This window comes from Delphinus delphis, chromosome 16, assembly GCF_949987515.2.
Source record: "Delphinus delphis chromosome 16, mDelDel1.2, whole genome shotgun sequence".
NCBI lineage: Eukaryota > Metazoa > Chordata > Mammalia > Artiodactyla > Delphinidae > Delphinus > Delphinus delphis.
The window spans coordinates 12,586,415-12,610,781 of NC_082698.1; the positions used below are offsets into that span (position 1 = coordinate 12,586,415).

The 24,367-nt window shown below is 38.8% G+C and overlaps 1 protein-coding gene across 3 annotated transcripts in view; it reads left to right on the forward strand.

The window, feature by feature from the left end:
• Window positions 1–22,357, forward strand: part of FAM204A (family with sequence similarity 204 member A) — a 31,726-nt gene extending 9,369 nt beyond the window's left edge. For all 3 annotated transcript variants that reach the window (XM_060033994.1, XM_060033993.1, XM_060033995.2), the window contains exons 6-8: window positions 8,250–8,339; window positions 21,756–21,862; window positions 22,165–22,357. In XM_060033994.1, the coding sequence (XP_059889977.1) occupies window positions 8,250–8,339; window positions 21,756–21,862; window positions 22,165–22,216 (249 nt within the window). In that variant the 3' untranslated portion in view covers window positions 22,217–22,357. The remainder of the gene's footprint in view (window positions 1–8,249; window positions 8,340–21,755; window positions 21,863–22,164) is intronic.
• Window positions 22,358–24,367: the final 2,010 nt, after the last annotated feature.

Consider the following 24,367-nt stretch of genomic DNA (forward strand, 5'->3'; position numbering starts at 1 on the left):
TTTCCAAATGTTCAAGCAGGTGCGGAAATGCTAAATTTCTGACAAAGAAAGAGCACTGGTAGAGGTGAAACTGAAACCCAGGCTTTATTGCGCCATTCTCAGTTCTCCAGCTTCACTGCCCAAGGGGCTGGTGAGCATTTTAAAGTGTGATTGCTGTGCTCTTGACTCCTGTGATTCTGGTGGGCTGGGAGGAGGGATCTTGCAAGGAGGATGCTCTTGACGTACCAAACCTGTTCCAAAGCCTGAGGGAGGAGGCTTATGCTGATGGCAGCGGTCCACGGGCCATCTCTGGCCCGCCTGCTTTAGAGTCCCAACCTCTGACTGGATTGTTCTTTTGAAGGAAGAAATGGTTAAATGTTGGTTCTCATAGGAAATATTTTTTAAAGTTTTATTTGTGACTTAGGTGGTCTTTGATCTTCAACTATTTACAGTATTTGTTGTGTTTTCTCATAACTGTATTGACTTTAGAATGTCTGAATTGTTTCTTAGTGAAGTTAAAGCTATGAAATTCAGATTTTAGCCTTTCTAAAAAGTAGAAGTTTTGAAGGCATTTTTTTACAATCTATCTGTATTAGAATATTTTTATTTCCCTACATATATGAAATTGTACCTTCTTGATACTTGGAAGATAAGGCCAACTTATTCTGTGTCTAAAATTTGGAATTTGTGAAGAGTAGCTTTAATCAAGGATACTAGGATTTCATGTGCAAAATCTTTTAAACAACTCAGTTTTAGGAACTAGTGTTCTGTTTCGCATTGTACATTAGACGAATTCTAGAAAGAATTATAAGTCAAACACCATTTTAAAAAGGAATTTCTGTTTAAGGGAAGACCACTCTAAACCCTTTTATAATCACCTGTTGATCTGTTTCATAAGTTTGGCTTTTCCTAATGGTAGGCATTCCTCTGTATGAATGGCATCTGCCCAAGAAAGTCATGGCATCACCTAAACAAGGAAACTGATGCTAGCCAGGCTTGTATCTACCCAGGATGTTGCCAGCACTTAATATTCTATAAATAAGTGCAAGCGTAAGAGGAAAGGAAGGATTTGGTGAAGCCAGATTATCTCATATTCTCTTGGTAGTTCAGCTTAACTGCATGCCAGCAGGTTCACGCTCATTCTTTGGTTTGGGATCACTGTTTCACATGCGACCCTTTTGCTGTCATGCTAAAGTCTCTACTGTGAATCCAACAGAGTAAATAGACATTAAAGAATGTCCACACGGGGGGCACCAAGATAAATGCTAAGAATAAATGTAAGTTCAGCAGATAATAGCACTGCCCGAGAAATCTAGAGAGGATCATGAAAATCCGTGATGCAGTATGGACAAAACTAGCATGGATTTATAGTCCATTATTTTACTTCTCTGGAGCAGAGGCTGATCTGTTACCATATCTCAGAGACCCTTTTTAGTCTCTTTTCGCTCAATCACTCAACTCTCAAGAATGGTAAAACAAAACAAACTTCTTACATCTATCGTGTAGTCCTTTTTCTTTTTTATTCTTTTCCTTCTTTTCTTTTTCTCTTTCTTTCTTTCTCTTTTTCTTCCTTCCTTCCTTCCTTCCTTCTCTCTCTCTCTCCTCTGCTCTCTCTCTCTCTCTCTCTTTCTTTCTTTCTCCACTGCCAAGCCAAAACTGTTGCTCAACCAACGATGTGTATTTACAACACTGCTGTCACCTGCTTCCCTGACAGTGCAGAGAGACTTATATTTTTTAAATGTAATCTTCCTAATATCCAAAGCTGTTTTAAAGTGTTCTTTGTATTAAATACAGCTATAATTGTGTTAATGGCAGCAGTTCTGGCGCTTATCAATAATTCTGTAATCATAACAATTATTTTGTGTCTGTGTGGGAATTTCTTTAGAATAAATTTTACTCATTAATTTCATTATAAATGTCTCAAGTATTCTTTAGTTGAATCAGTTTGATTAGTCAGCAGTCATTTTTGAAAGTAGTTTTATGTATACTTAATGGATACTTTTTGGCAAGAAAAACCAGAGGTACTTTTAAAATTTTTGAGAGTAACTGCACAATGTCTTTGATAATTTTTGGTTGTTTATGAGAGGAAGCTGCTATTGTATAGTACGGCTTTTTTCAAACTTATTTTTTTAGCAGAATACTCTTTCTTACTAGAATCTTACACGGAGCGCCAATACAAAGATCACAGGCTGGTTGCCTTGAGTAGGTGGGTGTTGGGTGGGTAGGGTGGATGGTGGGGTGTAGAGAGGTGCCATGTTGTTCCCCTGGGATCAGGTACAAACCATTCTCTCGTCATCCTTATGTGATCCCCGTTGGGTGGGTAGTATGGCCAGTATTATTCTCACAATACAGATGAAGAAACTGAAGCCTAGCATGATTTGTCTAAGAAAACAGAGCAGGTTGAAAAGTAAAATAGTCCCAAATCTAGATTTTTCTGAAGTAACAGTCCAACTTAGTTTTTTACTTACCTGATTCAAATAATTTAGGTAGGCGTGATTTTTATGTAAAAGTAGTAGCACTTAATTCTTAGTTCTTTTTTTTCTTCCTCCTTTATGGAGAGATTACCTAATTTTTTCCCCTAGGTATTTAGGTCTAATCATAGAACAACAAACTTGAGTGGACACTTCATTTGTATTAAGGTTTGAAAATTAAATATGTTATCTGAATAAATATTTAATAGCAAAATTTCTCTAGAAATATATTGTTACAGTTTGACTTAAAGAGCTTTAATCGGTATGTTAAAAGAGACTTTACTACACACATATGGATGGTTACTCCTTAGTGTTAAACCTAATACCCATAAATTTCTTAGATATTTATAGTACTGCCTTGACGTCTGCAACAAAACTGTTAATAAGAGCTTACTTATTGCCTCATGGGAACCTGTCAGATACTGGGCTTAGATGATTTTCCACCTGGGACCAAGTTGCCATCCCTAAGTTTGTCTGTACTGAGGTATATCTGAAGCTAAATTTCGATTCCTGCCAGAAGGCCTCTTAGGAGCATGCTGAGGACCTGCAGAGTATCAGCAGTGCTTCTGTGCCCCCTGCCACTCCTGTGGTATGAAAGATGCCCTAGATAATTCCAATAAAGGTTACTCTGGGGTCCAACTTAAGACTTTTAGAAAGCTTTAATACTCAAATCTTATTTCATGAGACTACTTACTGACTTAAAGTTGAAATCTTGGGTCTTATACTTGGGTCTGAGCCCTTGACAAACTATAATGAGGTCTGTAGTAATATAGAGCTGAACCTTCTTTTTGTTTTAATGGTATCCTGATAGATATAATATAAATAGCTTATTTATTGAATGAGTTCTATGATCTAAAAACTTTGCTAGGTATTTTACTTTTTTTTTTTTTTTAAACCTTTACCATAACTTTGCAAAGAATGTGGCATTATTCTCATTTTACAGGTGAGATAACTGCAACCTTATAGAGGTTTAGGGACAAAACCCAGGGTTTCTTGGCCAGTAAGTAGAGGAGCTATAATTTGAACCCAGGTCTGACCTCAGCAACCATGTTCTTTGTAAACTATTACTAACTTTTAGTCTTAAGGTGATGGAAATGTTTTACCTCAGGGTTTTTTTTGTTTGTTTGTTTTAACATGAGCATTTTGAAAATATTTGGAATGTTAGTATCTTCTTATAGAAGCAGAGAGTTTGGGTGTGCCTATGGAACCAGAAATTTTTCAGAGCCAAAAAGAACTATTATATTTTACTTAAATAAATTGCTAAAAAAAAAAGAAAGAAAAAAGAAAAGGGAGGGAAAAAAGAAACAGTCATGTGTAGTGAAACTTCGTTGAAATAAAAAAAAAACTTTTAAAAGAGCTAAAATCAAAGTTGACCATGTAAGTGGAATTCTCGGATTTTATTTCTAGGAGAGAATTTTGGTCATCCAAGCTGATTCTCTCATTTTCTTTAAAGAAACGGAGCCTTATGAGTTAAGTACCTCCTTTGCCTGGCGCTGTGACTGTGTCCTCTGACTCCTGGTCCAGCACTCTTTCCACTATATTAGATGCTGCTTGGAATGGCTGGGGGAATGGGAGTTAGTTGATGGTGGAGAGAGAGATTTGTAATTTTAGCTAATTTATTTTTAAGTGGAAATTATACCTATCGGCCCAGCAGTTCATATAAGTTTCCAGAAAAGGGGAATGTTCTTGTTTTCCACTTTGTGACATTAACCGTAAGCTGTGGCTCTGTGGCAACCAAAGGGAGTTAAGTTAGCCAGTTGCTGCAGCGAAATGCCTCGCTAAATAAGCAGACTGCTGGTTTAGTTCCTGGGCATTGGTGGTAAAAAGAGATCTGCATTATCCTAGGGCCTGGAGTAAAGGTGTACAGCACCCAGGTCCTAAATAATCTCAGGAAGCCTAAATAATTAGAGGGAAACAAGCAGACCTATTATGTGGAATAAGCAGGACAGGCTGGAGAATGGATGCTGTTAGGTTGCTGAGTTGAAAGTGCTGGAGAGAGACGTGGCGTGCAGGCACGGCAGCAAGCAGGGAACGGTTAGGTACTGGGCATCGGAGAGGGTGCTGTGGGGTCAGCGGGTGTATAGGCATGAGGGAACCTGCAGAGATAGAGAAGGTAACATTCGACATGAGACTTACAAGGGTGGTTAAGATTTTTCAAAGAGAAACACATCCAGAGGCACAGGGAGTATGAAGAGACTGGTAGATGTGGCCAGAGCATGGGAAGTACAGCCTTGCCCAAGATGGGGCTGAGAAAGCATTTGGGGACCCTGTTGTGAAGGGATTTGGGTGCTATTCAAAACGAGGAAAGAAGTGATAGTGTTTGGAGCTGGGTAATGACATGGGATCTGCTTTAGGAAAACACAAGACTGGTTTGACGAGGGTTGAAACCTTACAAACAAGAGGTGGTGAGGCCCTGAGGAAGCACAGAAGGGAGACATGAGAAACACTACAAAAGCAGAGTGAAAATAAGAGCCAGGGATCGGAGGCGTTGAATATAACGGAGGATTCTCTCCGGGGTGACTAGGGGTCACCCCTGAAGGAGAGTCGGGGCAGGAATTGATGAGCTTGCTTTTCCACATGATAAACATGGAAGACCCTGCCTCTGCAAGGCCTTCAACATGAAGATGACTAGCAAGCAGCTGGAGACACAGGTCTTAGTACGGGGGAGAGGTCAGGTGTTTTGAATTATTTAGAGATACAAAGCAGCTTATAAGAAATAATTGAAGGCCTAGGATCGAGTATAATACTGAGGAGAGGGAAGAGTAAGAAGAAAAGGGGGTCAATCACAGAACCTTGAGGACTGCTATAATTAGGGGACAACAGGAGGAGATAAGGGGCATCAAAGGAGAGTTAAGATAGACATTTGGGGAGATAGTTTTAAGAATGAGGATGTAGTTGACATAAGAGATGATGGGAGGACAAATGGTATCATTTATGACTGTAGAGGGAGCAGTTTCAGAGGCATGATGAGGACAGAAGGAATAGAGAAGAATGGGAGATGACACGGGACAACTGATATACTGCTTTCGAGAGAGATGAAGTACCGACATAAGAAGAAATCAGTTTGAGGGAGGTGAGCTGTCATCTCATCCAGCCCCTGGTCCAGATTGGGGAGGACAAGCTTATTTATAGGATGAGAGAAAGATCGAGAAAAGAGAGAGAGAGGAGAAAATTTAAAGAGAAGGGTTCTGGATAACATGTAAGCAGGTGGAATTATGATGAGCACAGGAGGTGGGATAAGTCTTGGGAAGAGAGATGATTCTTTCTTGGAGACAATAAGGATGGAAGAACAGAGTAAGTGAGAAGCGGGTGAGAGGAAGATTATAGAAAGTACATACGTACCCTTGGTTATCCTCTTCCCTCTCTCCCACCACCTCAGCCTCTCATGAAGTAGGGGTAGAGTTATAATCTGCTGAAAAGGAAGGAGGTAGGGTTGAGGGTATTTGAAAAAATGAAAAAGACATGCAACAACTTCTTAAAGGAGTGTGGGAACTTTCAAGGGCAGAACTGAGAGCCCACACAGCTGAGTTTGAAAAGGAGCATTTAGTAAAGCCAGTGAATTGAGTCATTTGATTTTCTCTGACTTTGCTGGGACACCTAGATGTTAAAGTAGTGGAAACAAGTGGTTGGGAACAACCAAAACAAGATGTGATGTTGGAGAAAGTTGCTTAGTAGCCTAAGGTATTGCTTAGGTCAGTGGTTCTCAAACTTTAGCCTGGTTAGAATCAATGAATTTCTGGGCCCCAACCCCAGAGTTTCTGATTCAAATTTGCATTTTTAACAAGTTCTCAAGTAGTACTAATGCTGCTGGTCCAGACTCAGACTTTGAGAACTTTTGGCCTAGAGTCTAGTTTGAAAAGGTTAGTCATGGGTTGCAGGCCAGAGAGGCAGGATAGGAGACTCCAGGAAGGGGCTGAAGGACTGTGAGAATAAATACGATGGTGACAGAGTATGGGGTTCCAAATGAAGACAAGGCCGGTTCACTGGCTCCGAGGACTTGGGGTAAGTGGAAGGACAGAATCTTGTGTTTAGAGAGAATCCTAGATTGTAAAGCTCTTACATGGCCTAGAGCAAGCGTATTCAAAGTATTGGGCTTCCAGGAAATAAAGAACTTGTGCCTGAGTGTAACTCAGTGTACTACTTCCTTCTTAGAGAAAGTCTTGTTGTCCCCACCCCACACCCTTCCTCCCCTAAACAAAGTCAGCTAGACAGACCTGTGCGTAGTCACGTAATTGATTTGCGCACTGGCACAAGCTCAGTTCCTAGACTGGCATCACTCGCAGACCTGACCTGGTACACAGACCACACTTGGAGAATCCCTGGCCTTGAGTGTAGATTCTGGGGTGGGGTGTTATTTAGCAGGCGCTGAAAATGAAGGATGTTGGAAGAGTGAGTCCAGGACGTTGTTTGGACTATCAGGAGAAGAATTCTGCAGAAATACAAAAAAGAGAAATTTCTGGAGACTGGTGGATGATCACAGGACCAGAATGGGAAAAGGACAGTAGAGCAGCACGGCCTGGGCTCTGAGGCTCTGAGAGGCTATTGAATGCCAGTCTCAGGCTCCAGTCGGGAGCAAGTAAAAGAAGCCTAATCATCCTCCAGGCCCTTGGGTTGTCGAATGAGGGATTGTGAGAAGGAACAGTCTTCACTTTAACGCAGACATCAGTGACAACCTTGCTGGTCTTTGTTTCCAAAAATCGTTTTAGGCAGATTTTGTGTGGGCATTTTTAAAATCTTGTTTCAATAAAGGCTACATGGGAACAAAGTTTCTCTTAGTTGACTGATATAATCAAGCAGTATACTGCTGGAAGAGACATTCCCTGGACTTCTTTTATTAGGTCAAGGAGGGAGAAGTCCATTAACTGAAAATGTGGAAGATACACTAGATAAGCCATCGTCGGGATAAAATTTTCTTCTAAGAAGCATATATTAGACTATTTTTAAAAAGTTATATTTTTCTTTAGTAACTATTTCCATAAGCTAAAACTCAGTTATTTAACTCTAAGAAGCATCTTTCCATAAAGTATGATGTATCCTACACAGCCTGTTTGGTGATCCCATGAAAATTTTCATTGTGATTTCCTGAAGTATCTTCAACTAGTAAATAACATTTCCATAGGAAAGTACAATCATTCTTATATATAACTTTCTTCCCATGTTTAATATCCAACTTAGTACCCATCCCATCGTCAGAGACTAGGAGGGGCTGTTGAATGAAAGTCTCAAGTTACAGGAATAGGCCATAGTGAAAAGAGGCAGAGGAAAATGGTGGTTTAGAATACAGGCTCTGGGCAAACCTAGATTCATGTGATGGTGGCTTTAACATTTACAGACGCTGTGACCTTGGCCAAATTAGTGAGTCTAAGCTTCTGTTTCCTCATGTTCAAAACAGGATAACGGTATAATGTCATTGAGTTGTTATGTGGATTAAATGAGCTTTCTTATAGTACTAAGCACAGGGTGTACCACATAATAAGCATGCCATAATTTCTGACTTATTATCATTAGCATTATATTGTTATTAAGGGAAAGCGTAGTCCTTAGGGTCACAGAAGTTTGGATTTGCATCTCCTTTTTCTTAGTTCAAAAAATGACCTGACCTTGGCTAAGTTATTTAATACCTCTGAACCACCTTCTCATCAGTAAATGGGAGTGGTACCAACTACCGTATACGATCATTGTGAAAATTAAGTAGTCTAAATATGTAATGTGTTTGGTGTGGTCCTGTGACGTAGTCTTTACTAGCAAATGTTTGCCTTTCTCTCTTGCCTCTAACTTTTAGGTTTCTTTTCTTTCTAGTCGGGCCTTGAAAAGAGCATAGACCAGGCTGTGGAAGAGTGGAACATTGAGAAGGCTGAGGAGCTCAGCAATCAGCTAGCTACTCGAGAGGTGAGTCAGCCCAACTGGTGACACTCTTCTGTGCTTCCAGATCTTCTAAAATGAGCGTATGTTCTTTCTGTGATCATGAGTAAGTTCAGTATTCAAATATTTGACCTAAGATTTTCCTTTCTGTCCGTTTTCTTCCCTCTTAAATCCACCTTTTATTTCGAAATGCTGGGTTTTATTTTTGTCTTTAATGTTATTAAATTATTCTGATCTAAATCTTGTGCTGGAAATAATCCATGATTAATATTCAACCCCTAGATTTCATCTAGTTCAGAGAGCTTTTTGCCAGTTATGATTAAAAGGCTAGCTTTCTTTTTCCATTTGCATCTTTAACTCAGTTTAACTCTCCCTGAGGGCAGCCGTGTGTTCTAATGTCACACCTCTCAACATGTTCCTAACCCTTGCTCCCCAGAATGCTTTCTTACTGCATATTCTAAGTAGTTGCCTCAACCCTAAAGAATTTTCAGCCTTTTTTTTAAAACCTATAGTCTATAGTGTAAAACTAATAGGTATATTGAATATTCTTTTTCCAAGTACCAAGGCATCAGAAGGTTCTCACTTGCACCCTCTGGGAGGAATATTCCTCCAATTAGGAATGACTGCCAGGTATCGCTAGGTAAAGTCACACATAAAGAGCTCATAATTGGCATATGTTTTTTTGTCGTTGTTTTGTAAATCTTTTTTGTCCTAGTTTCTAGGAAGAAAGCTCTATCAAAGCTTTCTTTTTTAATATATCCCTACCTTCTTTGCCTCATTCTTAAACTATAACTACTCCATGGTGTTTAATTACATAGAGAATATCATCGGTCACCTGTGTAAACTCTTGGCACGTGCACTGATCTTTCTTATTCACATTTTTGTGAACATTTTTTCTAAACTAAGACTAGTGGTGAAATTACTGTTTCAGTAAATTCTTCTATGGAAACACCATTCCACTCTTACATCCGCTGATGTCAAAACATCTACCACTGGTGGCTGTATGTTGGCTTGTTTGTTTTCTCTATTTGGTTGCTGGCCACAAGTATCTTGTGGGATTTATACTTTCATGTAGGGGAGAAAACCAGTTCAGAAGCAAGGCTTAGGGATTCACAGGTTATCTTTTTTTCCCCCTAAGCCTTAAAATCAGTTGTCACATTAGATATTGATACTTCCATTTATAATGTTTATGTATATGTATGTGCATTTATTAATGGCTAATCTAAAGAAACTTAGGAAGCTGTGCGCTTGAGTTTGGGACCTAGGTGAGAAGCAGCGTAAATGGCAGTTATGTGACCTTTCAAAAATGTGAGATTTTAAAAAAGGGTTTTTTTTTTTTTTTGGTAAGATTCATTCATCCCTCCTAGCCTATGATATTCTTGTGCTTTCAGTTTGAAAATTGCTCTTTTCATCTTTAAAATAACCATATTTTGATTTCATTGATTATAGCATTCATTGAGTATAATAGCATTTTATTATTCTCTTTCCAAGTAGAAAGATTCAGGTATTACATTTGAATGCAGTGAATTTGATGGTGTGTTGAATGGTACCACAAACTCAGTAGGATTTCAGTGTTAGCTGTTAGTTATTGTAGTGGCTTCTTCAGTCACTAAGTTTCCTCAGATCTTTGCTTTGCTAAAGGAAGAAAGAGTAATGCCAGCCCTGGTCTATAACGTTAGAATGTGGGCTGCCCGTGATCCATCCATGGCTGGCTATTTTTCTTTTTGTCTTTTTTCTGTTTTTTAGCACCCATACCAGAGGCCAGGGGAATTCAGAGAGAAGCATTTACTTTACTGCAGCACTGTGTTCCTTTTAGGTAAAGTTAGTAATGCTAAAATTTTAAGAGTTGAACACTTTGATTTTTTTTAAAAAAATCTTTTATCTTGAAATAATTTCAAACTTTCAGAAAGTTGCAAAATTTGCAAAATGTTAACAGTTAACATTTGCTTTACCATTCTTTCTAATTTATGTACCTTATTTAGATTTACCAAATATGTCACTGATTTCCTTTATAGCAAAAGAAAATTTTTTTTCTGGTCATGTCTTTTTAGTCTTCTTTAATCTGGAATGTTTCCTCAGTCTGTCTTTGTTTCTCAGGACCTTAGTATTTTTGGAGAGTAGAGGCCACTTATGTTGTAGGATGCCCCTCAGTTTTTGTTTGTCTGATGCTTCCTCATGATTAGATTCAGGTTATGCATTTTTTGGCAGGAAGATCACAGACATGATAGTGTGTCCTTCTCAGTGCAAGATATCAGGAGGCATGTGATATCTATTTGTCCAATTTATTGCTTATGTTCCTTTGATTATTTGGGTAAGGTGGTGTCTCCAGGTTTCCCCTCTATAACGTTACTGTTCTTCCCTATATAATTATGAGTATCGTATGGAGAGATGGGAGATGATTTGAGACTATAAATATGCTTTTCCTCACTGTTCTTTACTTGCTAGTTTCAATATTCACTGCTGATTGTTTTCCTGCTCAAGACAATTATTATTACAGTAAGATCTTGAAAACATTATTTGATTGTACTTATCATCTTTACCTGGCAAATCAGATCTAAAATGTGCCTTCAGTGAGATACCGGATTCTAGAATCTTTTATGTATCTATACTAAATCTCTCGGTAACCTGGTCAATTGGGAATTGGATATAGTTTCCCTAAGTGATGCGCTGGGAGGGCTGGGGTTGCAGTGGCCTTGCGTCCACCAGGGTTGCATGTTCACTCCCTCCTTGTCTGCCTCATCAGTGGCCACGCGTGAGCTCTCCTTTCCCTGCCGCAGGAAGCTGTTTGTCAGAGGGAACAGAAGTAGTGCCTCCGAGGCCTCAGAAATCTGTGTTTCCTTTGAGAATACTAAGTTTCTGTGTTTTGTTTTGTCAGACTGCTATTTTAGAAATGGGAATTGCATAACACTGGCCAGGTATTTTCCATTTTAAGAGTTGTTATTTCCTGCCACACTTCATGACATATGAATGAGATTGCTTTAGGAATTTATACTATTTTTAGCACTTGTAAGGATAGTAAACATTTTCCCCAAGTGTTCTTTTTACTTGCATACAAGTATAATGCTTTGTTCTGGTAAAAGAAATGTATGTAGTGTGGGGTTAAAGAATTCTGATTAAAAGGAAAAACAATAATTTGGGCCCTATTCTTTTACATGTATAAGTGGAAAAACATTTGGAAAGTTTTTGCTGGTCAGACACAGACATTGGAGAGATACTGATGCCGTGTTAATTAAACACCCGCGAAGAATAACTAAAGTAATCAAGATGGAATTCTTGAATGAATAGTTTAGTTTGAGGTTTAGTTTCTCATGTTTATCTCCTTGGTGCGAATCACTGTGGATATGAAAGATGGGATTTTGCGAAGTAAGTAATTGTGAGTTTGGGGCAGAAACCCTTTATGAATTAAATGTATATGTGCATGGTAGGTGTCCTTTTGGAAATCAGGTATATGGGTTTTTAATCAGTACCGTTTTCTTCTTTTTAAGAAGCAGTGACTGGGACTTGCTGATAAAGCCTTTGCTCAGAGGCACAGACCCCAGAGTTCTTAAAGCCTTTTCCAACCATAATAAGTGAAACTAATTTTCGATGTTTAACATTTATAAGCCTGTGAAACCAATAGGGCGGCATCAGTATTGAGAAAAGTGAAGCCAAAAGAAGAGCCATGTCTGAGAATGGGCCTTGAAAACAGTTCCTCAAAACAGGGCAAAACAAAACAGAACAAACTGGCATGCCAGAACAAAGCTGTCAGTGCACTAGCATTATGACACAGCAAGCATATATTTTTCCAGAATCATATTCCCTTAAATTAATGATGACGTTAAAGATGTATTTAATCTGGTTTGGGGGATGGCTCAGGTTCACATGTTGGAAAGCTAGATTGTGCTATCAAGTTTGGTTTTGCCGTGTAGTAATGTGGTTGCTTTGGGACTGTCCCTCCTGTTGATTAAATCCTTCTTTGTTGTTAACAATCTTGGAGGAGAGCTAAAGTGGAAAAGTCCTGTTGATTAAATCCTTCCTTGTTGTTAACAGTCTTGGAGGAGAGCTAAAGTGGAAAAGTACACTTGGGTTTGTGTCATACTGATGAAACTGTTCTAATTTGAAAACAAAAGTTCTTTTTTTAAACAATACTATTTATATATATATGTCATACGTGTACATTCACACACGCACATGCACACAGGTGTCTGAGCACATTCGTAGCTCGTTAACCTCAGGCCTGAATTGGAAGGACATTCCGTTCATTGATAGTGATCCTCGAAAATGCCGTCCTTTGGTGCTTGCCTTTTCTGGCACACCATCTTCGTTACAATCCAGATCATACCAATTTGTAGAAACCAGGAGAAACAAGTATCTCAAAATTAAGTGCTAAAGCCTAGATTTAATAAAGTAAGCTGCACTTCAGCTGAATCTCCCATTTTGGAAAGAGAATTTTTCTCTAGGCGTCTTTGTGGTAGCCTGCTGTAGATAAAAACCAGCGTGGTTTGGCAGCAGACAGTGAGTTTCTCCCGTCGAATGAGTCACACCTACGTTAGCTACATCTGTTGCTTTCAATTATAGCTGTACAATGTCAGGGCAGAAATGAGCGGGGAAGGGAGGTGGCCTGTGAATTTGGTTTGCGCTTTGTATACCTCATGCCCTTAAAGGTTGCCTTTTCTGTAAGTGACTCAAATAGGATGGCCTTCGGCAGCACCAGCTAAACTTAATTCCTTGAAAACATCAGTACATACTTCATGTTGTAATGTTATAACCATTTCGTATAACTTAGAATAGTCATTAAAAAAATAATTTGCAAGGTTTTAATATTCCCATCTGAGATATTTTGGTTATAATCTGCTACCATCTTTGCTAAGGCCAAAACCTTTCAGTTTGGAGTAATGAATAAAATGTTTCACATTTTAAAGCTCTTTTGCTGCAACTTCTGGATGGAGGCCTAAGGCAATGACTTCAGCCTTTAGTGCTGTTAAGTATAGTATTTATTTAGAACCTAACCAAGGTATCACAAGTATAAAATGATTTTAAAAAAGTATCTCACTTTGATAGTATTCTTTTTATAGATATAGATAAATATTACATTGGCAGTATGAATTAAACTGAGAATTTAATTTTAACTTTATTAAATTTACTAAATAGACTACCTAGATTTTTGGATTCTAAACATAGGTAAACTTAATAATGTTGAAATAGTAATAGTTTGTTAATATTTAAATAACAAAGGTAGGAGTGGCCTTTTTAGAAACTAATGTTTGAATTGATTGAGTTGTATTCTTTCCTAGCTCAGTACATTAAATACTCTCTAAATTTGGGCAGATTATTAATTTGCCTAAGTTCTATTTTTAGAGCCATTTCCTAGAAAATCTGAAGGCATTCTCATTGGAGAGGGATACACACACACACACACATACACACACACACACACACACACATATATATTTGAGGAGATAGCATCTGTATTTTATGTTAACATGTGAGAAGTGGTCCTTTCTCAGAAATATTTCAGATGCTACAGCACTTGGCCCTAGCATTCAGAACTTTTCCAGTACCGTTCGTTGTTAGGCTTTAGCTTCCCTGGGAGGATTCTGGCTACAATTCACCCTTTTCATTTTGGTTATTAATTTTATGTCGATGTACATGCTATGTTGTCTGATGGAATAAGAGCTTGAATTCACTGCCCGCCCCCCCCGCCCCACGCGCAAAAAAGAAAAAAACCCTGCCCCAAATAGTACAATTTTGACAGATTTATCCATCAAAAAGTACCTGGAGCATTCTCATATCTAGAGTTCAGAATTGAAACATCTGTTTACATTTTTGAGATAGAGATGCTGCCAAACTTGATCAGTTTGAAGTTACTTCTCATCAGTGCTGTTTTCAGAGCTTCGGTATTTTAGGAAGGGTGTTTGCATCACACACAAAAAAAAGACTAAATTGAAAGACATTATAGTGAAGCAAGTCGTGTGGTTCTAAACTCTTTATTCTGTATTCCAGAGAGCAAAATTGTTTTCTTCCTGTTTTTGTGACTAGTTTTAGAACTATCGTAACAGCCATGATTGCAAAGGTAAAACGATTTGTTCAGGTATGAAGCTGAACGTGTATTCCAGTTAGCTATTGTAAGAATTTATCATTAGAACCCATGAAGGCTGGCAGGTGCTTTCTATTTTCTTAATTATTGTGTTTTCCAGCCACTGAAGGTAAGGTAAACAAAGTAAAAATGCATTAAATAGTACTCATTTGTACATATTAAGAGTTTAAAATTAAATATCTCCATTTCAACATTTTATTTTTACAGAAAGGAGATTTCCTTTTTTGCTAGTACCAGGGGTGTATATGAAGAATATATTATTTCAGACAAAGTCATCTAATGCCTGCAAACTCTGGCAAAATTTGTTTTATGCCCCTATTTGAAATTTTCCTACGCTGACTTCCATCCCTTACTTTTTCTTTCTTTCTTTCTTTTTCTCTTTCCAGTTAGCAGAGTGTAGGACCAGTTTCTTTGTGGTATATTTCACTGATTAGCATTGGGAGAGAATCTAGGACACGAGGGAGAGAAAACCCTCACTGAACAGGCTCTTGTTAGTTGGCAGTGATCAGCCACCTGGGGAAGCCGGCTGCGCTCTGCCTGCCGCGGAGGGAGGGGTGGGAGGGGTGTGTGCTTCCATTTAGGATCATCTAGAACTGACTCACTTTCATTAACTTTGGTCATTTCTCAGTGGTTTTTTAATTTAGATGTTCCGCTGTGTGTCATTTTGTAGTCTGTGCATAGTATGCGGGACCTTTAAATGGTGATTTTAATTCTTTGAAGCCTTGTTCTCCTTAGTTCTTAAAAGTAACTCAGTTATTTCATATAGATGAACAATTAGCACATCGTATGGAAAATCTGCTATGCCTATCCAGGTGAGGGAAGGCCTAGTTGAATTCCTTTACGTGGAACCTAAAGATACGTTCTTTCCTGTAAAAAATGGTGTACATCCTTGAAGTTGGAGCATTTTAGAAATGCTCCAACTTCAAGAGAAAAATAAAAATGGTACCGAGGGATGGGTTTTCCTCTCAGGCTTCTAGGTGTGCTTTTTAGATCTCATTGCACTGAGGACATTTTCTTTTAACCTCTGGGGAATGATTGGGTGATCACCTAGAATGGTGTTCCTTATACTCTCTTTTAATTATGTTTATCTGTGCTTTTAACAAACCTTAAAAAAAAAATTCAGATGTTACAAGTCTAATTAAAGAGACAGACAAAGCACAGTTTATACTGTAGATTTTTTCTGCAGTTCAATTAATCAGCATGTTTTCTCTTTTAATTAAAACCATTTTAGTAAATTAAAGCCCACAGCAAAACACATATATAATTTGTTTGTAATTAGCTCTTAATTGGTGGTAGTTGAAGCTTAGCACCCATGGTTTCTTTCTTCATGATTGCCATTTTATTAGCAGCCAGTCATTAATTAATCTTTTTCTAATTAGCTTATAAAACTGTTGATGGCACATTATTGTAAATGTGATTTTAAGTTCAAAGCTTGTTAATAAGCTTTCTTACTTAGAAGAACAGAGATAAAGAAATTGCTGAAAACAGTACTACAGTTCTTTAAAAAACTGTCTTTCTGATGGGGACTGTGTAAAGCATCTAACAGCTTATGGTTAATTTTTTAATGCTTTTTTCCCTTATGAATGGAATAAGTTGCTTGAATATAAATGTCTCTATCCAGGAGTGATTTCAACAGTATAACATCTTTTCTCCCCGCTTTGGAATACTGTAATCTACATATGATTTGAAGCCTTAACAGTTATCATTAAACCAGGTGTTATATAAACTATTCCGCTATGAAATCAGAGTTGAGGATATGAATCAAAGTCTATCTTCTCATACCTCATGGACCAAATACAAAATTTTTTTATAAATTGCAAGATGAATCATACACACACACACACACACACACACACACACACATACGCATATATATGTAATATGTCTATACAAATATATCTTATAATGTATTTTAAAAACAGGGTTTGTTGGGTTATGCTTTGAAATAAAAACCATTTGGATTTAACTGATAATGAAGTTGTAGGTATAAAAATAAATAATAGGTGTTTGTACAGTTGTGCACACAACATAGATGTAAGTAGTACACAAACATGCAAACCTGTGTGTGCACATTTTAAGATGACAGTGAAATTGGGCTGTTTCCTCTAACAGAGAGAAAAAGACTTGATTTACAGTCAGTGTTTAAATGACTGGATATGGCAGAGCTTATTTGCTGTCCTCAGAGCTTTGGCATCTCAGGTATGACCGTGGAGAGAAAGGTACCGATCCGAGTGGAGACATCCTGAATTTACTATAGCACCTGCCATGTTAAATTGTGGTTTGAGTGAAATACATTAGCCACATCATCTTCTTTATTGAAATATACTAGCGATTTCATAAAACTCCTTAACTGCATGGTGTTCTGAGCTGTTAATATTTTTGCAAAGTTTTGAAAGTTACTAAAAAAAAAAAATAAAGCATCATCAGTCCTTGGAAGTGCTTTTTCTTCTTTGCTTTTTGAACTTTGCATGTTATTCCAACTTTGGCTATTTCTCTGCTTGTTTCTAAGAAGGCATTTTGTGATGCCATGCAGGAGACACTAGAAAGGGATAGCTGACAAGGAAAAAATTAAAAATTGGATAAAAAGTAAATGAATAATGTCATATTACCAAAAAGATGAGAGGCTAATTTGTGCCGACTTTTTGCTAATTTTGTTCAAGCCTCAAAATGAGGAGCTGTCACCCGTTCTGTGTAGCACTGATGACAGTGCCAATGATCCATGAAATAAGCTGCCGCTGGCTTTGTTCTGATAAGAATGAACAAATCTGCACAATGTTCGGCTCCCAGAATCTCATTTTCATACTTGCATGCAGGCGAAAAGAAATAAGCTGTTTGCAGGCTTGATTAATCAGACATTGGAGGGGTTTTTGTCTCTTTGATCTCTTTCGTCTCCTAGGTAACTTGCTTGACATTAATGTTGAGCTCGAGTAAAGACAATCATGAATTGTCGACCAAACTGATATAGAAATTAAAGACCTTAACACTTTAAGTGCTCCAGTAATGGTTCCGCTTTACTTCAGAAAACATCTGTTTTCATTTAATTAAAGAACAAAAGAGAATGGCATAAATATTTTTTCATAGAGACCTATTATTCCATCAAAAGTTAAAGTATGATAATTGGTATTTTTAAATAAGTGCCTTGAAAGTGTTCAGAAGGGAGGAAAACTTCATAAATCTGTTACAAGCTAGTAATTCAAAGGTGAGTAAAGTATTTTATGAAATGGATAAGAAGTTTACAGTGATGCTAGATTAAGCTGTTTGAATCAGATGCTTCAAATGATTACCGGCAAACTTCAGTAGGGCAAGGTTTAGTGAGAAAAATGAACTTTATTTTGCGAGTTTGTCTTTTAAAAATCTCTACTGTGTTACAAGATGTGCCATTATATCTATTTTACAACCCAATATGATTTGCGCATGCTAAACCTGTAAAATTGAAAGGAATTAAAAAAATGTCGCCGGGTGCATTTGCTTGAGGTTATGCAGACGCTTTTACAAATCTTCCAAGTGGCTGTAAAGATGAATGCCTCAAGGGTCCAGCCAGGGCCCTGCTTTTCCAACCAGCTAAAGCCCTTATCTTAAATCCAAGCAAAGTACCATTAATCTTTTTGAAAGACCTTTTATGGCTTTTAATATATCCCAAATTAGAACATTTTACACCCTTGGTTCCTGAAATATGGTGATAAAAAGCCTTTAGAGCTTAATTTTCCTTACCGTTTGCTCTGACCAATTTGCAGTTCTTTGTGATAATGTTTAGACACCTTAATTAAAATGCAGCAAAATATTGGATGTTCTATATGGAAAATGCTGATACTTTGGCTACACATACAAGAAATTCTGTATATATTTTTGTTTGGTTAAAAAAATTTCTTCCCACATTGTGTTGCTATAGTTATCTGATGACCTGAAACAGTTTTTTAATATAAAAACCATTGACCAAGCTTTTGTGATGTTTACATTGGGCACGAAGGTGCATTTTTCTTTTTAGAGAAGCAGAAGGGGGATCCTTGTGGGCCTATATTGTTTGTTTGTAATACGGAAACATAGCACGGTATTCTTTTATCTTCTGGAACGTGGGCTGGTCATCTTGCCTGAGAAAACATGTTTCTTCTCAACTGTGTCTTCTATAGAAGATCTCATGATCCTTCCATATTTCCAAATATTTCCATTCTTTTTACTTTCTCCACAGGAATAAGTGAAACATTCATTTTAAGCATGGGAAGGACACAACATTGATAAGACTTTTCATCATCATTACAAGCTAAAAGATTCTTTCTGTAAAATGCATAGACCAGGCTTGTTTAATGTTCATCAGTTAAAGAACATTTCATTGAACCTAACACCAGGCAAAATACAGTTAGAAAATATACCTTTCCTACAAACAGGTCTGCTTGAACGTATGGCCTACGTACCTAATCATTTACTATATTTAATTAGTCTACAAAGCGATGGAGCCCTCTCATGTAAATACATGTTTCTTACATTGTAATGAATTCTTTTTAACAAGTTTGTGCTATGTCTTCTGTGGCATATGTGCTCTCAGTCTTCACTGTGATGCTGATTGTGCTGGGTTTGTCCTTCGTGTTGCTAGAAAACTAAAATCTTTTACATTGTAAGAGTATATGACCACGTTGAAGAGGCCCCACTTAAATCACATGACCACGGTCAATGTCCAGACACACTGAGATGCTCTTTGGTTTGTCTATCCCCAAACCAGAAAATCCATACTGGGAAATTTCAATAAGCTAAAACTGTAAGCTGCGTCTTAATTTACAACAGTTTTAGGAAATAATTTTGTCACGGGGTTAATGGTACATGGCAAATATAGTTCAGGTCATTTTTGTTTCATGCTCAAAAGTATAGGCTCAATTTAAATATAAGATAAACTAGCTGAGTGGAACTTTAGTTAGGGGGTGATCCTGGCAAAACTATATCATATTTCAAATTTGCATATGCTGTCTAAAACATAGGAATATAATTAGATAGGCAAATACTGAGTTCTGTGTTTTATCTTTGGGAGGTGGGGGACAGAGAGGAGACTAAATATCCTACACGAATGTGGAGAGACCCAGTGTACCTCTTAAACCCAGGCGGCAAGCTGCATGTTATGACAGTAGACAGTTCATTAGGTGCATTTAGTGTTCCCCTGATGTCCCCAGCACCCCTGTGGCCAGCCGCCTCGCAGCCAGGTGGAATTGTGAGTAGTTCTGACCAGACGGCTTTGAGCAGAAACGCTGTGTGTCGCTTCTGCACTAAAGCATTAAGGAGCCAGTGTGAGACCCTCTGGCCATCTCCTCCTCTGCCACAGCGCCTTGAAAGCCACGTGCTGAGATGTTGGCACCACAAGATGGGGAGACCTGCCAGTCACAGCTGACATTAAGTGAAACACGAAATAAAAGTTCAGCCCCTGAGATTTGGGGGTTTGTTTGTTACTGCAGTTTTGACTAGCCTAACCAGACAGGCGTAACTTGATGTTTTTACATTTATGACAAGTGAATGGTGTTTCAGTTGATAGGAAATCCATCTTCGTGCTAAATGATTCCAGAGCATTCTTCCAGAGCTTCGTTTTCTCCTTAGACGATGATGCTACAGCCCTTTGATTCTTAACCTTTTTTATAGTTGACTTATATGAATTTTTCTGTAATAAAGAACTGGAAATGAAAAGAGAGCCAAAAGAACAGGTCGGGGATTGAAGCAGTCAGATGTAACTGGCAACCCCTTCTCCCCAGCTGCCCCACCCCCCGCCTGCCCCGAAGCCCTCTTTTTAACAGCTGTATCTGCAGCGCCTGCAACAGTGCCTGGCAAAATAATGCATTTGTGCCCTTGTGATATTGATTGAATGAATGTCGTCCTTGTGAAAAAAGATGCTGCTGCTAGTGTTGGCTTGAGTGTCAGGAAGGCTCCGAGTTGGTCTGCTTTCCCAGGTGGGCTCACAGCCACAATCGACCCTCCTTCCTTCAGTGGCTTTCCTTTTGGTGTCGACTACCTCAGCACGCCGGCTTGATTGTCATATTGCTTCCATTTACTTACCTTCTTTATGTGTATTCTTTCCTAGACTGAAAAATCAGATCTGTATTTGTTCTCATTTATAAACCCCGGTCAGTGCTTGATGACTGCTTGTTTGTTTTATTCTAAAGGAAACTGTTCTCCAAGATGAGCTGAAAGGAGTGTCGGGCATGTCAAACCTCACTTTCCTAAGTCGGCTTCTCTCCTTCCACACAAGCCCCTGACTGCCTGCCGTGCCTCACTGTTGGCCAGCAGGTCCCTAAACCTTGGGCTGTAATACTTTGACTTGGGAATAGCTTCTGGGTCCTTGCCTCTTGTCCACAAGTCTGCTGGCTACTGAAATGCAGTAGGCTGTGTATAGAGAGAGAAAAGGAAAGAAGTACCAGGAAGAGATTTTTAGGCTTTGTTGTTTAACCTGGGTTCTTAACAGATACTTTTGAGCCATCCATATAGGTGGGCATTTTTAAAATCAGAGCCCACCAAAACTAGGGGATTACCATGCCTGTCCTGGAGACGCTCACCGAGGAACAGCTCTGTGGCCAGAGAGCTGTACCATAGGTTATGGCACAGAAGCTGAAGGGCTAGAGAAATAAAGAAATAAAGACTTTGTTGGGTTGAGTTAGTGAAGTCTTCCGGGGGTGGGGTGAGAGGAGGCTTTGTTCTGCTTCAACCTTCTAGCACTGGGGCAGATGGGTGTAAGGGGGGAGCATGCACGCACGGGCGACTGGCAGAGGGAACACTTCGGTACTGTGGTCCTGGTGCCCCGCCTCTTTGCCTCTTGGCACCCCTTGTATTCCTTTTTCTATCAGTGAGTGACAAGCGATTGCCCATCACACAAACTGTGTTTATGAAGTAGTAATTAGCTTTCCTGTGTTTTATTAATCACATCTATGACTGCCAATCTGAGCTTCTGATCAGCGTGAGATAACGGGTACACCCATACTGAGTTTCTGTAATTCTAGCCCAGAGCAAAGAAACTGGATGTCTCTGTCAGCCTGTGCAGCCTTATCGGGGTAAATTCCTGTCTGGCCTACTGAAATGCTGAAAGCGCTTCAAGATCTTCATCCACAGCGCCCGTGGACCCTCGACGGGCCGTAGTGTGGGAAGGAGTTCCATCTGGGAGACTGGGAGGCTGGTACGGTTGGGATAAAGGTCTGTGGGGGGAGAATAGCGGCTAGCTACATCTTTGTATTTGTTGTAATGCGGTGGTTTTGGGGGCCGAGCATAAGAATTTCTATTCTTAGCATGTCTAAAGCAACGCCGACATGGGTTTCATACCCACAAATTCTCGAGTATTTGTATCACTGTAATTCTTGTATCAGCTAGAATATTTATTTTCACTTTTCCTCCTGTGTAATTCTTAGCTTGGTGTAAAAATTGCCAAAGCGATTGCCTGCCACAACTTTGTAAAAGCCAAAAAGGATGCTGAAAATTCACAGGTTGCTCGGAAAAAGAAGAAACTTGCCTGGGGGTGAGTTCAAGATTTTTTAAATTAGTAATTCTACTAAATTCATAGGAATTACAGAAATCCTGTGATATATTTGGTGAATCCAGTTTGTGTGTAATTGTTATTCATTTTATTCTTTGTATCTTTGCTGCATGTTTATCAGATTATAAATATGGAGGCATTTCTTCCTCCTGTTCGATGTTTATTTTGTAATTGATGGAGTATGTGAAAACTTTTAAAGTTTATTTTACTTTGGCGCTTAGTAAACATGTTACTTTAGGAAAGTATTTAGAAATAAATTGGGATTTTCGTATTCTTCATTTTAGGTTTGAAGCAAAGAAGAGGTGGGAAACCAAAAGCAACATGGGATATATGTGACTTGCCAGAGTCTTCAAGACCTTTGAGACTTCACTTGAGTCTTCAGTTGCTTAATTTACTGGAAAGATTTTCCTGTTCATGTTAACTATGTTGGAAAATTGATGGAAATAGAAAAAAATAAGCATAAAATTTGGAAGTTGATTATCAAATCTTTTTTCAGTCTTTTTCTAAAGAGTTCATCCTGCTGAAGTGAATGAAATGGAGCATTCTGTTGTTTGTACAAGAAATCTAAGCATACATACAGGAAAAAAAAAGATAGGATTTTATTTATTTATTTATATAGACCTCCAGTATAAAATCAATTTTACTTTTCATCCACTTGGTGTAGCATAGCCAATGAGCTCCTTGTACTTTCTTATCTGTACTCAGTGTAACTGCACTTATTCTGGAGCTGTGTTTTTAAGATTGGCATTTGTTTATAATGGATTAGTCATAAGTGCAAGAAAGATACTGTCTTCACAAATGACTTTATCTTAATGTTATAAAAGTAATTATTGGTTCTTTATTGGAGACAGTAGAGTTGATATTTCACAGTCACATAATAAAAGCAATTGATTAATTTTTGTGTACCTTCAGATTAAATATCACAGTTTGTAAAAAGGACAGAATGTAGTATTTAGAGGATGATTTAAATTCAAGTTCTCTGCCTGGAAGTGTCTTCCTAAATCTCTCTCTCAGCCATGTCGTTCTTTAAATTATGAGATAGTTCTTAGAAGAGAAATTGGTATAATAGTATTAGACAGTTATAACTCAAGACAGTGTAACTCTGAACCTTCTAAGAACAAACATGGTTTGATTATTTTTTCTCCTCTTCCCCATCACTCCTGGAGAGACTGAGTGAGTGAATGAGGATAACGGGGATTGGTGCCCTGGGAAGTGGTTTTCACTGAAAGTGTGTTTCGTAGTCTGAACTAGAAGGGGCTTTGAGAAATTGTCACAAGCTGATGGACAAGACCACAGCTGGATGTTGTGATTTGGGGGTAGGCCTAGGTATTTTGGCACCTCCTCTTGGTGCCCAGTGGAGGTGAAGGACTGCTTATTGTGGCTTTCATCAGGTCTCTTCCCTTCTTCAGCTTTCATCAGAGGTGTCTGCTGTCCGACACAAACTCTCTAGGTTGATAATATAAATTCAGGAACATAGAAAATGAGTCATGATGATATTACTAGTAGTATTATTTTGTTATTTTTGTTTTATTTTATTCTATTTTTCTTTGTGGTACGCGGGCTTCTCACTGCTGTGGCCTCTCCCGTCGCGGAGCACAGGCTCTGGATGCGCAGGCTGAGCGGCCATGGCTCACGGGCCCAGCCGCTCCGCAGCATGTGGGATCTTCCCGGACCGGGGCACGAACCCGCGTCCCCTGAATCGGCAAACAGTAATCAAATTTTACTTATTTGTGGTGGCATATTTTTTTATTTACTTACAAACAGTTAATCAAATTTTACTTATTTGGGGTGGCATATTTTATTTTTCTGTGTTCTGGAATAAGTGAGCAACTAATTGCTATTTACGAGAACAAAAATAGTATCTTGCTTCCACTTAGGTGACAAAAGCCAGTATAATAGAGAAAGCAAGATTTTAAGAGATTGTGTACCTTCTTATAGAATTCATAATGGAGAGAGAGACTAAATATTGGAAAATCTAACATTTTATGATTTAATATTCCCTGTTGGGTTCTGTGGATATGATCATACCCTGCTTAGCTACAGCATCTTATTTCAAACTCCTTATAGGTGAATACAGACTTAGAGTATAGGAAATTTTCCTCTGAAAAAATGCTTCATGGGGGAAATATCCGCTACACAATCCAGTGGTTTTGTCTGAAACATGAAAAATGTTCGCTTTGAGCAGGCAGGTAGTATGAGTATTCTCATGCATAGGGCCCCAGCACAGGCACCTCCCTGCAGTCTCTGCCCCCCTTTCCCCCTGGATCCACTTCCTTAGAGCAGTGAGTGACCCCTGCAGGCACATCCCCACTCTGCTTGTGCTGAGGCCTTGCCGGAGTGGCCTCCCTTAGGGTCTGATTTGGGAGCCCCTGAACCCAGAGTTCCCCTGACCCTTCTTCTTCCGCCTGCTCTGGGGCCAGAGGTTGCCCCCTTCCCGCACTCAGAGGTCCCACGTGGATGGGAGCTTTTTCCCTGAGTAGATGGCAT